The sequence below is a fragment of the Theropithecus gelada genome, chromosome 11 (genome assembly GCF_003255815.1).
Source record: "Theropithecus gelada isolate Dixy chromosome 11, Tgel_1.0, whole genome shotgun sequence".
Lineage (NCBI taxonomy): Eukaryota > Metazoa > Chordata > Mammalia > Primates > Cercopithecidae > Theropithecus > Theropithecus gelada.
Window position 1 is genome coordinate 106698160 of NC_037679.1, and position 15314 is coordinate 106713473.

At 42.5% G+C, this 15314-nt stretch overlaps 1 protein-coding gene across 1 annotated transcript in view; it reads left to right on the forward strand.

Moving 5' to 3' along the window:
• The first annotated feature begins 509 nt into the window (after positions 1-509).
• Positions 510-15314, forward strand: part of APOLD1 (apolipoprotein L domain containing 1) — a 71884-nt gene continuing 57079 nt past the window's right edge. Inside the window, exon 1 of the mRNA XM_025401457.1 lies at positions 510-671. Within this exon, the coding sequence (XP_025257242.1) occupies positions 576-671 (96 nt within the window). The 5' untranslated portion in view covers positions 510-575. The remainder of the gene's footprint in view (positions 672-15314) is intronic.

Genomic DNA, 15314 nt, shown 5'->3' on the forward strand with positions numbered 1-15314 from the left:
CCTCCCGTGCTGCTGGTTGTAAACTTGATTGGCATTGGCTGCGCCCACTGACCCCGACGCCGAGTCCGCTGAAGATTTAAGGTGGATCCAAGAGGCTGCAGCTTCAGGCTGAGTCTCGCGCTCTAGTTGGTTTGGGAGGAGGGAAAAAAAAAAAAAAAAAAAAAAAAGCCCCGAACTGGTCGCCCGCCGCGTTTGCCGAATCCCCCCCGGGTCCCATCCCCCGCGCCCGTCCGGGGCCCCTCCCAGCATCGCGCGCCGCGCGCGGCCTCCGCCCACCTCCCACTTCTTCCCCATTGGCCGGCGCGTGCAGTTTGAATTTTTTTTTTTTTTTTTTTGATGCTTGTTTTCTTGTAAAAAATACAGTTCCCCAGATCGTGTGACGAAACCTGCTTCGGCGGCCCGAGGTGGGGATTTTGAATCGGTTCGTGGAGGCAGAGGGAGGAGGATGGGCGGAGCTTCTGTTCCAAAATTTTCCCCTAAGTGCGGTTGACAGTGTGCAGGCAGGCGGGGGTGCGCGGGGCGGTCAGCGATCTGCAGCTTCGCAGGGACAGAGATGTAACCGAACTCGTTCACGGATGTTCCGCGCGCCGTGTCACCGGCTGCGGGCCAGGGGTGCTCGGAAGGCACGGGCAGGAGCCTGGCGAGGATGCACCTTCCCCAGCCTTGGAAAGGTAGAACTGGGGAGTGCGGGAGGGTGAAGGTGGCCCGGAAAAGAACACCTCTTCGCAACCAAAAAAAAAAAAAAGAGAGAGAGAGAGAGAGAGAGGAAATAGAGGAAAAATGTGTTATTTCAACCGCCACTCAGAACCCATCATAATTCAGCCAGTCGGTGTCATTTTTATCGAATTAAATTTTTAAAAAGTTTTCTTTGATTTCCAGAGCGTTTTTGCGGGAGGAATATGTTAAAACAAACTCAAGATAGGAAATGAGACTTTTGAAGTGCCTTTGATTTCTGGGTCCGGAAATTCTTTTGATAAAGCATGTGTACGTTAAGATTTAGGATGACTTTTTTTTTTTTTGTAATACGAGTCTAATGGAAATGACTTTCTTTATGAATTAGAACCCAATTCTGTTTTACTCTGTGAACATTTTTAAAGTTTATAATAAGTCAAATGATTCTCCCAATCACTATGTCCATATTAGTGAAATTCTATCTCCATATTAGCGAAATTTGCATAGATACACACCTTTTTCTTTTTCTCTTTTAGTCTTGCTGTAGTGTACCGGACGATGTTAACCAGATATCCAGCACTAGCCTTCTAACAGTTCCTAACTCAGTGGTGACATTTTTTAGTTCTTAACTCCCCCAATCCTTCTTAGCCTAACAAACCTCTTAATTAAGGTCCATGAAAGACCATAAACCAACCTGATAATGCCTTTAGCAAGGGTGTGTTCACTTAATCTCTAATCCCACATCATAAAGGTCTGCTAGTCACTTCTGACCTCCAAGAACCCACCTAACCAGGGTGGACACTGTAAGAAAACATACGTGCCTTAATGGAATGGGAACTTTTTTGAGTTGAAGACACTCTAGCCTCAGGAAACAGTGAGCTCACCATCCCTGGAGTGTGAGTCAAGGACTAGTCTTGGATGGCTCGGTGATAGGAACGTTGTAGACAAGATGCAAATATCAAATAGTATTTGGACTAGTGATTTCAAAGTCTGTTCCAGACCCCTGAGAAACTGTATTTCCAACCTTGGCATTTCTGGATTTCCACTAAATTAAGCCACTTTCCTTGCTCATTAGCATCTTGTAGAGCTGCTTGGCTATTTGAGCACTTGAATGTGGCTAGTCCAAATTGAGATGTGCTATATGACATAAACACCATGTTTCCAAGAATTACTATGAAAAGAAAATGTTAAATATTTCATTAATTTTAATATTGATTACCTATTGAAATAATATTTTGTTATATTGGGCTAAATAAAATATTAAAATGAATTTCATCTGTTCCATTTTGCTTTTTTAGTGGAGTTACTAGACAATTGACAGATGTGGTTCAAATTATATTTCTATTGGACATTACTCTTCAAGACTAACACCTGTGGTAACTTGAGGCCCCATCTTTAAGAGTGGTGACTATTAATGCTGAGGAGTAGGTGGTCACTTCCAGCTGCCATCCTAACTTTTCAAATTAAAGTGAGACCCTAACTCAGCCTCTGAAAGCTTTATTATTTATTTATTTATTCTTGCTATTTTTTTTTAAAAAGATATGAGTCTCCCTGTCATCCAGGCTGGAGTGCAGTGGTGTGGTCATGTCTCACTGCAACCTCCAGATCCTGGACTCATGCATTCCTCCCACCTCGGCCTCCAGAATCACTACAATTACATGTGTGCTCTGAAACCATTTTTTTTTTTTTTTTAAACTTTGTAGAAAGAGTCTTGCTATGTTGCCCAGGCTGGTCTCGAACTCCTGGCCTGAAATGATTCTCCGGCCTTGGCCTCCCAAAGTGCTGAGATGACAGGCATGAGCCACCACACCTAGCATCTCTGAAACCTTTAAATAGAATTCTGCCAACATCTAACACCTACTGTTTAATCTTTAATTTATTTATTTATTTATTTATTTTTCTTTTAAAGATGGGTCTCACTCTGTCACCCAGGCTGGAGTGCAGTGGGCATGAGCATGGCTCACTGCAGCCTCAAGCTCCTGGGCTCAGGAAATCCTCTCCTTCAGCCTCCCATGTAGCTGGGACTACAGATGTGTGCTACTACCTCTAGCAGTTTTTTTACTTTTGTAGAGGTGAGGTCTTGCTATGTTGATCAGGCTGGTATTGAATGCCTGACTTCAAGCGATCCTCACACCTTACCTCCCAAAGTGGTGGGATTACAGGTGTGAGCCACTGAGCCCAGCCTGTTTAATCTTTAACACTTAATGTAGGTTTCGAGCCCAGACTACGGGAATATAGTATAGATATGTCTGATGAACTCAGACTTGGTCACCACAGCTTTTCACTTTATGGCAATAGGAAGACTGGAGGCCGGACACATTGGCTTACGCCTGTAATCCGCACACTTTGGGAGGCTGAGGCGGGCAGATCGCTTGAACTCAGGAGTTCCAGACCAGCCTGGGAAACATGGTGAAACCCCGTTTCTACAAAAAACAAAAAAAAACTTAACTGAGTGTGGTGGTGCTGCCTGTAGCCCCAGCTACTCGGGAGGCTGAGGTGGGAGGATTGCTTGAGGCTGGAAGGCTGAGGTTGCAGTGAGCAGAGATCACGCCACTGCATGCCGGCCTGGGCAACAGTGAGACCCTGTCTCAAAAAAAAAGAAAAAAAGAGACAGAAAAGAAAGAAAGAGAAAGATTGGAAAGTCCAATATGTTAGTTATGACTCTGGAAAAAACAATTTAGACCCCACATAAAACCTGCACAGGCAGGGCCTCACTGCTACTCTTCAGGAGACAGGAAGCTGGTGGGGAGATGGACAGGTGTGCTCATTCTAAGACTGGGTCTCTAGCAGAGGTCTGCACAGATGCAAACGTATACCATATGCTTGGATGGAAACACCCAACATGACAAAGATGGCAGTCCCCCCCTAATTCATCTGCACCTCTTTACACTAAATTCTGATAACAGGTTCTGATCATCCTGTTTTGTTCCTTTGTTCTAGCAGTCTGTCCACTCAGGACCATATTATAATTACCGTAAATTTGGAATATGTTTTAATTGCTTGTGGGATGAGTCCTCCACATCTCGATGAGTCCCTTTTACTCTTTTTTTTTTTCCTGTTTTCTTTTGCTTGCCATTTTTCCCATGCAGATTTAAAATGAATTTGCCTAGTTTTAAATATAAATCTGTCGGCATTAAAAAAAAGTGGGATTCTTATCTCACACATCAGGATAAATTTCTGAAGAATTAAAGAGGATGAAGTAGAAAGAAATGAAACCATAGACATGCAAGGAGAAACCTCAAGGGATTTTAAAAAATAAAATCTTAGAGTTGGGGAAGGTCTTTCTAAGTACAACAATAAACATAGAATTCAGAAGATGTAATTTTTTTTTTTCTTTTTGGTAGAGACAGGATCTCCCTATGTTGCCCAGGCTGGTCTTGAACCTCAAGTGATCCTCCTGCCTTGGTCTCCAAAAGTGTTGAGATTACAGGTGTGAGCCACTGTGCTCAGTTGGGAGGATCTCTTGAGGCCAGGATTTTAAGACCAGCTCGGACAACATAGCGAGACCCGTTTCTAAAAAAATAAAAATAAAAATAAAATTTTAAATAAAAATAAATAGTTAAGCTATTCTGGAGGCTGAGGCAAGGGGATTGCTCTAGCCCAGGAGTTCGGGGCTGTAGCTCAGGCTACAATGAGCTATGATTTTACTACTGCACTCCAGCTTGGCAGCTCTAAAAAAATAACAATAAAAATAAAGCAGTTATTTTTATAAAATTATTTTATTTTATTATGTAGTATTTATATATGAATATACATTTATATATAATAAATATTCATTATATATATTAATATATAATATATAAAATTATTATATATTATTTTAAAAAATAAAAATAAAATAAAACCATTTAAACCTAAATGGTAAGTTGTATCTTACTTGTATTTAACCACAATAAAATAATATACAACTACTGGAACATTTTTTTTTTTTTTGAGACCAAGTCTCACTCTGTTACCTAGGCTGGAGTGCAATGACTCACTGCAGCCTCGACCTCCTGGGCTCAAGTGATCCTCCTGTCTTAGCCTCCCAAGTAGCTAGGATTGCAGGTGCACACCACCATGCCCAGCTAACTTTGTGTGTGTGTGTGTGAGAGTGAGAGAGAGAGAGAGAGAGAGAGAGAGACAGGTTCTTGCTATGTTGTCCAGGCTGATATTGAACTCCTAGCCTCAAGTGATCCTCCCACCTTAGCCTCCCAAAGTGCTGAAATTACAGGCATGAACCATCATGCCTGGCCCACTGGAAAAATTTAAAGTTCATTCATGTTATGTCTAAAAGAATCTCACACAGTGTACCAGGTTATATTATTTGTGAGGTACTGTAGTGGTTCAATTTCAGGCTCTGGAATCCTACTGCCTGGGTTTGAGTCCAGTTACTGAATTGCCATTTGCAAGTTCCTTCACTTTTTCAAGTTTTTATTTCCGCTGGGCATGGTGGCCCACACCTGTAATCCCAGCACTTTGGGAGGCTGAGGCGGGCAGATCACTTGAGGTCAGGAGTTTGAGACCAGTCTGGACAACATGGTGAAACCCCATCTCTACTAAAAATACAAAAATTAGCCGGGCGTGGTGGCAGGCACCTGTAATCCCAGCTACTTGGGAGGCTGAGGCAGCAGAATCACTTGAACCTGGGAGGCAGAGGTTGCAGTGAGCCGAGATTGTGCCATTGCGCTCCAGCCTGGGGGACAAGAGCGAGACTTCCTCTAAAAAAAGAAAAAAAAAGAAAAAAAAAGTTTTTATTTCTTTGTCTATATAATGAGGATGCTTATAACTCTCATAGGGTTATTAAAAGTATTCAATGGAATAATGTATGTGTTATATTTAGCCCAATACATGGTGTATAATAATGACCATTACATATTTGTAAACAATCAGATTAATGGGGATATCCAGTTTTTATTTTGTCTTCTCCCAGTAACCACAGCCAGTACTATGTTAACCTTGTCAATATGTCTTATTATTTTTAATTACTGCTGTTATTACCATTAAGAAAAACAAATATTTTAAATTGGCATTTAATAAAGAGAATTAGATATGCAAAACCAGTTAAAATGGTAAATTTTATGTATTTTTACCACAATAAAATTTTTTTGAGGCACTTGTTGAATTTAGTGTCACATCTAATGATTTATGAAAGGACTTGGTATAGATTTATTTGCGGTAATAAGTCAATAGCACATACACCCACATACATATGCAATGACAAAGAGGGAAAAATGTTTGCAACCCACATATCACAGGGTTAATTTCCCCAATAAATAAAGGGTTTCTACAAATCAATGAAGAAAACACAAACCAGTATAAAAATAAGCAAAGGATATGAACACAGTTACTGGAAAAGGAAATATGAAAGGCTTTTAATAAATGAAAACATGCTCAATTGTAGACTATTGGGATATAAACCATATACAGAATATATAAATATAGGTAAATTGAGGCACTCAGCTACAAAGATGGCCATTATTCTTTCTTGACAGTTTAATCTTTGCTTCCCTCCTTTCTATCTGAGGGTGAGTGATATTCTTCCAGCCTCATTGGTGGCCAGAGAAGCAAAGAGTTTGCATGCGTGGAAGCCACGACCATCTTCAGGTTCAGTGTAAAATCCCTCTCATCCAAATAATCTCATCTTTAGCTTAGTGGCATCTCCTTACTTTGTACATAGAAATCCCCCGAATCAGCCTCTTAGAGCCAGCACAACTATAAGTATGTAAGAGGTTGATTCTGTCAACACATCCCCATCCATTCCTGCTTTTAATTTTAATACCTGTACGTTGCTGGTAATACCAGTCTCTCCAAAACCATCATCTTATTCTGGCTTTTCCTTCAAGCTCTCTATTCTCTTTTAAAAGCCTGACGAAGAATTGATAACATGATAAACATAAATTGTCTAAGTAGAGAGAAACTATGCTATGCAATAAATGGTGTTAGGTTACAGCTAACCGTTTGGAGAAAAATATTAAATCCCCCTTACATACACATACATATTATATACTGTGCATTTAAAATGTATGTACTTTCCAGCTGGGCGTTGTGACTGTTATTTACTGCCGTTATTACCATTAAGAAAAACAAATATTTTAAATTGGCGTTTAATAAAGAGAATTAGATATGCAAAAACAGTTAAAATGGTTTGGTCTTAATGTGTTATGGAAACTTTACACCTGTAATCCCAGCACTTTGGGAGGCTGAAGCAAGAGGATCACTTGAGGTCAGGAGTTCGAAACCAGCCTGCGAAACCCCGTCTCTACTAAAAGTACAAAAATTAGCCGGGTGTGGTGGTGCATGCCTGGGATCCCAGCTACTTGAGAGGCTGAGGCAGGAGAATCGCTTAAATCTGGGAGGCGGAGGTTGCAGTGAGCAGAGATTATGCTACTGCACTCTACTCCAGCCTGGGCAACAGAGCAAGACTGTCTCATAAAAAAAAAAAAAAAAAGAAAAGAAAAAGAAAAAGTATGTACTTTACTACGAATTTAATTTTGAGAAATAATCAGATGTATGACTAAAGATATATTTACCAAAGTAATCACTGTAATGTTAAATATTAGATTTTAAAAAGAACAAAAGAGTAAACAACCAAAGAAAAACCCTTTAGATGTAGGGTTACAGAATTGATTATTTGATTGATCCAACTATGGTATATGCAAGAAAGGTACAAATTATAGCCATTAAAACACCCTTTATATGTATTAATAGTTATATGTCTTGGCTGGGCAGGGTGGCTCATGCCTATAATCCCAGCACTTTTGGAGACTGAGAGAGGCGGATGGATTAAGTCCAGGAGTGTGAGACCAACCTGGGCAACATGGTGAAACTCCATCTCTACAAAAACACCAAAAAAAAAAAAAAAAAATTAGCTGGATGTGGTGGCACAGGCCTGTAGTCCCAGCTACTCAGAAGGCTGAGGTAGGAGGATCACCTAAGACAGGAGGAGGTCTAGGCTGCAGTGAGCCATGATCATGCCACTGCACTGCAGCCTGGGTGGCAGAACAAGACAGTGTCTCAAAAAAAAAAAAAAAGTTATACAGCTTAATATTAAAGTTTCTGTAACACATTAAGATGAAAAGCAGGCACAGAACAGTATCTATGGTATGAATGTATTTTTGTGAAAAATTTAAAAATTCACATGTATATAGGCATACAATTGTCATGGAAGGTTACCCACCACATTGACATCTGTAGTTCCTATTTCTGAGGTCAGGATTATGAAGAGACTTTCCCTTAAACATTTATGTACTGTTTGCATTTTTTTTTTTTTTTTTTTTTGAGACAGAGTCTCGCTCTGCCGCCCAGGCTGGAGTGCAGTGGCCAGATCTCAGCTCACTGCAAGCTCCGCCTCCTGGGTTTACGCCATTCTCCTGCCTCAGCCTCCCGAGTAGCTGGGACTACAGGCGCCCGCCACCTCGCCCAGCTAGTTTTTTTTTTGTATTTTTTAGTAGAGACGGGGTTTCACCGTGTTAGCCAGGATGGTCTCGATCTCCTGACCTCGTGACTGTTTGCATTTTTAACAGTAGACTTTAACAAGGAAAAAACCATGAAGGTATTTCAGTTTTTTTTGTTTTTTTTTTTTTTTTTTTTTTTGGAGACAGAGTCTCACCCTGTTGCCCAGGCTAGAGTGCAGTGGCCTGATCTCGGCTCACTGCAACCTCTGCTTCCAGGGTTCAAGCAATTCTCCTGCCTCAGCCTCCTGAGTAGCTGAGATTACAGACGCGTGCCACCACACCCAGATACTTTTTTTGTATTTTTAGTAGAGACAGGGTTTCACCATGTTGGCCAGGCTGGTCTCAAACTCCTGACCTCAAGTGATCTGCCCTCCTCAGTCTCCCAAAGTGTTGGGATTACAGGCGTGAGCCACTGTGCCCAGCTGGTATTTTAAATTTGAAAAAGAATTATCATTACAATTTCTTGAGCGTGGAATCAGAGTTTCTCTTTATGTCTCACATACAGTCTCGTTATTCTCAGACATTAGCAGAGCACAAGGCATTTCTATAATAATTTTTCCTCCATTTTTCTATCTAACTTCAGATGCCATTAAATCTGTACATGAGTTAGGAGTGTGCGTATGCGTGTTTGTGTACATGGTTTGGCTTCTGGGGCACATAAATGAGGTATAAATATCATCCCCATTAACTCAAAGATATCTTAACAAACTATGGAAAATTGAGGTTATTCCATCTTTTTGCCATATGGGATTTTACTGATAACATGATCCCAAAACTCACATTCCTTAATCTTTGGCACTTGGCACACTCAGGGAATCTGCCTGGGAATTCAACAGATCAACTCCCTGCCTTAGATTAGTTACTTAGGACATAGTGCTGGGAAAATGGTTTCACATTTCAAGTTAACCGATTAATCTTTGGCTGTCCCTCTCCATGTGACTGACCTGGGGCAAATCTTAGAATCTCAGACTATTGGCTACGGGAGATCACTGTATCCGGTCTTTCCATTTTACAGATGAGACTATTCTAATTCTTGATTTCCTGTAAAGTGGGGAAGTTAAACGAAGATGATTTATAGATTCCTTCTGGCTTACAGCTCTGTGATTCCTGTTTCCTAGTCAAGATCACACATTCCATCCCTGTGGATCAGGTTCTATTTTTCAGGGAAGCTAGAGTCCTAATTTTTGGCCACAAACCACATACTCAAAATCAAAAGAAGATGATCGTATAATAGCGTAGGCTGAACAATGAACGTTTATAATCTCACTAGAAAAAAAGCACGTGAATGTGTAACCTCAACCAGTAGTGCCAGATACTGCTGCACACTGTGGCGTGCACTCTCAGGGGGCCTTTACTAAGGCCAGGCTCTGTGGGCTTCAAGGTCACAAACCGGAGTGCTGGCTTCCTGGAGCTCCACAGGGCATCACAGCTGTAATTATTCCACGGAATTTAGGTGAATGTTGTGAAGGATGAGTGCCATGCAGGGACCTCAGAGCTTCTGCTTCATGCTCTAGCAGTTTGGATCCCAGACAAGGTGACTAACTGAGGAAGCAAGCAGGGGCTAAAATCGAAACTCTTTCCCCAAGCCAGCCTGTGTTTACTGAAAAGAAAAGGGCCTTTAAAATCCACCCAACACTCCCTTCAGCCGGGCAGCCACTTATAGTCTCAGCTACTCAGGAGGTTGAGGTGGAAGATCCCTTGAGCCCAGGAGTTCAAGTCCACCTGAGCAACAGAGCAAGACCCCATCTCTAAAACAAACAAACAAACAAAAATCAAAAATGCCATTCCATCCCCCTCACCAGCAGTGCCTTCCCCTATGTTCCAGTGGCTGCCTGTAGGATGCAGTAAGAGTTTGAAACAGGGGCCCTGACCTACAGCAGGGGCTACAGAATCCCTCCTAAAGAAATTACTTTCAAGCTGAGACCTGGAAGCTGAGCATGAGTTAACCAGTTGAAAGGAGGAGAGGAAGGAGAGTGAGCCAGGCAGAACACAGTCCAAGGCTGCAAGTCAGAGAAGAGCTTTGAAAGAAAGTGCTTGTGGCTGGGGGGCAGTGAGCCAATGGCAGAAGGAATGAGTGATGTGGCTGGAGTGATGGGCTTTTTAAGCCACATTAGGAATTTTGGACTTTAACTGCAATGGGAAGCCACTGGATACTTTAAAGGTGATTTGGCAGGCACAGTGGCTGATGCCTGCAATCTCAGTGCTTTGGGAGGCCAAGGTGGATTGCTTGGGAGGCTGAAGAGGATCATTTGAGGTTAGGCATTCAAGACCTGCCTGGGCAATGTGAGACCTCATTTCTACAATAAATAAACAAATAAATAAGCCAGGCATGGTGGCGAGCACCTGTAGTCATAGCTACTTGGGAAGCTGAAGCAGGAGGATCGCTTGGGCCCAGGAATTCCTGAAAAGAAAAAGGCCTTTCCTGAAAAGAAAAGGTTTTAGTGAACTATAATCCACCACTGCCACTCAGGCCTGGGTGACAGAGTGAGATCTTGTCTGTAAACTAACATAAAATAAGCTCATGCCTGTAATCTCAGCACTTTGGGAAGCTGAGGCAGGTGGATCACTTGAACCCAGCCTGGGTACCATGGCAAAACCCCATCTCTACTAAAAATACAAAAAACTAGGCCGGGAGCAGTGGCTCATGCCTGTAATCCCAGCACTTTAGGAGGCTGAGGTAGGAGGATCACTCAGGAGGTCAAGACTAGCCTGGCCAGCCTGATGAAACCCCGTCTCTACTAAAAATACAAAAAATTAGCTGGGCGTGGTGGTGCACGCCTGTAATCCCAGCTACTTGGGAGGCTGAGGTAGGAGAACTGCTTGAACCCAGGAGGTGGAGGTTGGGGTGAGCCAAGATGGTGCCATTGCACTGCAGTCTGGGCAATAAGAGTGAGATTCTGTCTCAAAAATAAATAAATAAGCCGGGCGCGGTGGCTCAAGCCTGTAATCCCAGCACTTTGGGAGGCCGAGATGGGCGGATCACGAGGTCAGGAGATCGAGACCATCCTGGCTAACACGGTGAAACCCCGTCTCTACTAAGAAATACAAAAACTAGCCGGGCGAGGTGGCGGGCGCCTGTAGTCCCAGCTACTCGGGAGGCTGAGGCAGGAGAATGGCGTGAACCCGGGAGGCGGAGCTTGCAGTGAGCTGAGATCCGGCCACTGTACTCCAGCCTGGGCTACAGAGCGAGACTCCGTCTCAAAAAAAAAAAATAAAATAAATAAATAAATAAATAAATAAATAACACTAGCTGGGCATGGTGGTGTGCAGCTGTAGTCCCAGCTACTCGGGAGGCTGAGGTGGGAGAACCACCTGAGCCTGGGAGGTCAAGGCTATAGTGAGCCATGATCACGCCACTGCACTTCAGCCTGGGTGACAGACTGAGACCCTGTCTCAAAAGAATAAATAAAATCAAATAAAATAAGAGAGTGACTTGAGCAGCTTCAATTAAATTTTATTGTTTCCTCACTTTATCTAATATTAGTTGAAATCCTTAGTCTTATGTTGGGGCTATCCCAATAGGACGCGGGAAAGCAAGTTCAAGCTTTCGCCTTGATAGTTCTCCATGATGCTGCTTACCCTACACAATCGAATTTTCAAAAACCAAAACTCCCGATTTCATTAAGTAAGGAGGGTGTAATGAGTAGTGCTTGGACCATTAGAGGGGATTGAGGGGATGTGGTCGCAAGTGGTGTATTTCAGGCTTTTGAAGGAGCACATTCAAGGAAGAGCCCTGCCTAGTGTCAGCTACTGAACCAGAGATCCAAAGTAGTGGACCTCGCCAGCCTCCTGCTCCACCCAGCTATCAGTCTTAGCTGGAGCTTCCTTTTCATTGTCATCCTCAGCCAGTTGCTCATGCTGTTTTAGAGTCTGGCCCATGTTTTGCTCTTTGGTTGTGTGATTGGTGTGAATCTTCTAAGCGAATGAATAGCTTAGAGGTAAATACTGAATCTTTTGCTTCAAGTAGCTCAGCATTTTTGTCTTTCATTTTTACTAAGTGACTAGATTCAATATTCAAAGATGCTTTGGCCAAATGATTCATTATTTATTTGGCTTTAGAAAGAGACTTCAAAAGGATCATAGAAATAAACAACCCAGAGGACTTTTTTTTCTCTTTTTTTAAATTGAAGATTAATAAAAGAGAGACCTCTGCTGGCTACAGTGGTGTAACAACCTAGAGTTGGCCAGTGACTCCACAGGAAGCTATAATGGCTGTGATCCGCCCCGTACGCTTTTACAGTTGTCAGCAAATCGATCACTATTTGTTCATTTCCTCAGCAATCAACTCAAGTTCTTTGGGAGCTCATCTAAGTGAGGTGTAATTCCCAGTCCAATCACAAGTGTTTCTGTTTCAATCTTTAGGAAAAGTATTAGTCTTTTATATTTCTCGAACATAACAGCTTTACACATGAGCCCCTGCCAAAACTGAGACCTGAAATAATTCCTGTGTCTCATCTTCTTTGTTTCCTTTCCCCCGTTTTGCCTCCACCTCTCCTCCTCCCCTTCTCCAGTAAAACAAAATAAAACAAATCTACACTCAAGAAAGAGTACTGCTGATGGAAAGTGAGAAGTGGGGAGCTGGGCGCTTATCTTGGGCATATCCTCAACTGAGGATCCAGGCTGGGGTGGGGGCCAGGGTTGGTGTTATCTACCTGAGTAGAGCTGTAGTTCCTATTGATGTCTTCCGACGGATTTGTTCCACCGTGGGAATGTGGCTGCACGACAGTGGAGCGAGGTTCAGCGAATGCTTGAGAATGTGGAGGGTCGTTATCTAGCGGGAAGAAGGGGACCGAATGTTCTCTGGAGACCTTTTGTTGGTAACAAGCATAATGAGTGCCTACTATGCGCCAGGCCCTGGACTAAGTACCCTACATACCTTAATTCTGTTTCCTGCTTTTCCTCTCTCTTCACAGTCTTAAGAATGTCTTTCTATGAGAAAAACATGGAATATATGTAAAGAACTGACAACAAAGCCTGCATAAAGTTGTAACGATGTGTGTGTTCACTATTTTATTATTATGTTTTTACTCTGGAATATGCTGCCACTGCTACACATGAGGGGAGGCTCTCCCCTTCCTCACCAGAGTAAGCAAGTCCTTTTTTTTTTTTTTTTTTTTTAAAGACACATGGAGTCTCGCTCTATTGCCCAGGCTGGAGTGCAGTGGCATGATCATGGCTCACGGCAGCCTCGACCTCTTAGGCTCAAGCAGTCCTCCTGCCTCAGCCTCCTGAGTAGCTGGGACTGCAGGTGCATGCCACCACACCTGGCTACTTTTAAATATTTTTAGAGATGGGGGTCTCACTATGTTGCCCTGGCTGGTCTTGAACTCCTTTGCTCAAGCAGTCCTCCGAATTTAGCCTCCCAAATCATTGGGATGACAAGCATGAATCCCAATGTGCCTGGTTAATTATGGAGATGTTTACATATCTACATATCTTAAAAGGGTGTCATTTTAATAATTTCAAATGATACTTTATAGTTTCTAACATGGTGCCTTGGGTATACTGTTGATATTTACTATAAAGTTTTGTGAGTGATAAATTTCCCTACCTCAGTAGTGCCACAGAATTAATTGATTCTTGTATCTGAAATTTAATGAGTGCTTATGAAGTATGCTGGACTGTGTTAGGTTCTGATGGCATTTGAAAAGAAGTTTGACATCTGCCTGTCTGTCCCCTTTTGGCTGCCTATGAGGTGTGTGAGATGGCTGCAATTTGAGGAGGCATCCTTTGTGCCTGAGGATAGAAGGTGCATTGTGGAGCAGAAAGATACAGGAACTATAGGCGCTGCCACACCAACTTTGTGCCACTTATCTCCAGAATTCCTGTACAGAAAAGAAAAGTACACTTTTATCTTGTTTAAGCCGCTATTATTTCTGGGCTCTGTTACTAGCTGCCAAAGGCAAATCTTAACTGATACAGAAGTCCTTGAGGATTTTTGAGCAAGGAACTGACTGTAAAATTGGTGGCTCTGCAAGGGACAGATTTGGGGAGAGGGGTGTTCTGGAGAATACTAAGAGATAAAGTTGGCTTGGCAGGTGGGGACAGATAATAGGGGGAGACTGAATGGAGAGGATACACATCTTGCACAGGTCACTGATTTTGTTTTTTTCCCAGGACACCTCTGCTAAACTCCTATTTTTACTGTGGTTATTTAAATATGTGGTTACTGAGGAATTTGTATTCTGCTATCGTCAAGTGGCCTGAAAGCCAGGGAGATCGAGAAGATGTGTGTTCTTTGTGCCTTAAAAAGAAGCAAGCAAAAGCTGGAACGGAAAAAGACTATCAGTGCTACAGTAAAGTGAAGTTACTATGTTTTCTGAACTCCTGCAAACATTTTCAAGGAAAGGAACTTTTGTTACAGGTGACTGTCTAATCAAGATACATTTGAAATGTATCCTTTACTGGATAGCAACTGTAAACACTATTTAAAAAATATATCTTAGAGTGACGTGCAAAGATAATTTCATATGCTAAAGTTTCTAAAAGGAGAAAAACCTTTTTTATTAACCTTAATGTTCATATAATCACACTGAGTAATGGCTATTTTTTCTTTTTTTTTTTTTTCGAGATGGAGTCTTGTTCTGTCACCCAGGCTGGAGTGCAGTGGCACAATCTCGGCTCACTGCAAGCTCCGCCGCCTCCCGGGTTCACACCATTCTCCTGCCTCAGCCTCCTGAGTAGCTGGGACTACAGGCGCCCGCCACCACGCCCGGCTAATTTTTTTTGCATTTTTAGTAGAGATGGGGTTTCACCGTGTTAGCCAGGATGGTCTCGATCTCCCGACCTCGTGATCCGCCCGCCTCGGCCTCCCAAAGTGCTGGGATTACAGGCGTGAGCCACTGTGTCCGGCCTATTTTTTTCTTAGTGAACTTTTCATTTTAGGTTGGGCAGGTAATTTTATACCTTTGATTATATGGGTTTTAAAAATATGATCCTATAGCCATAACTGAATATTATAAGCTTAGGTACTTTATGTTTCATCTTTCGTTAAGGAGTATATCTCTCAGATCCTACCAGATCCTACTTTTTTTTTTTTTTTTTTTTTGAGACAGAGTCTTACTCTATCGCCCAGGCTGGAGTGCAGTGTTGCTGTCTTGGCTTACTGTAACCTCTGCCTCCCAGGTTCAAGCAGTTCTCCAGCCTCAGCCTCCCGTGTAGCTGGGACTACAGGTGTGCGCTGGCACGTCTGGCTAATTTTTTTTT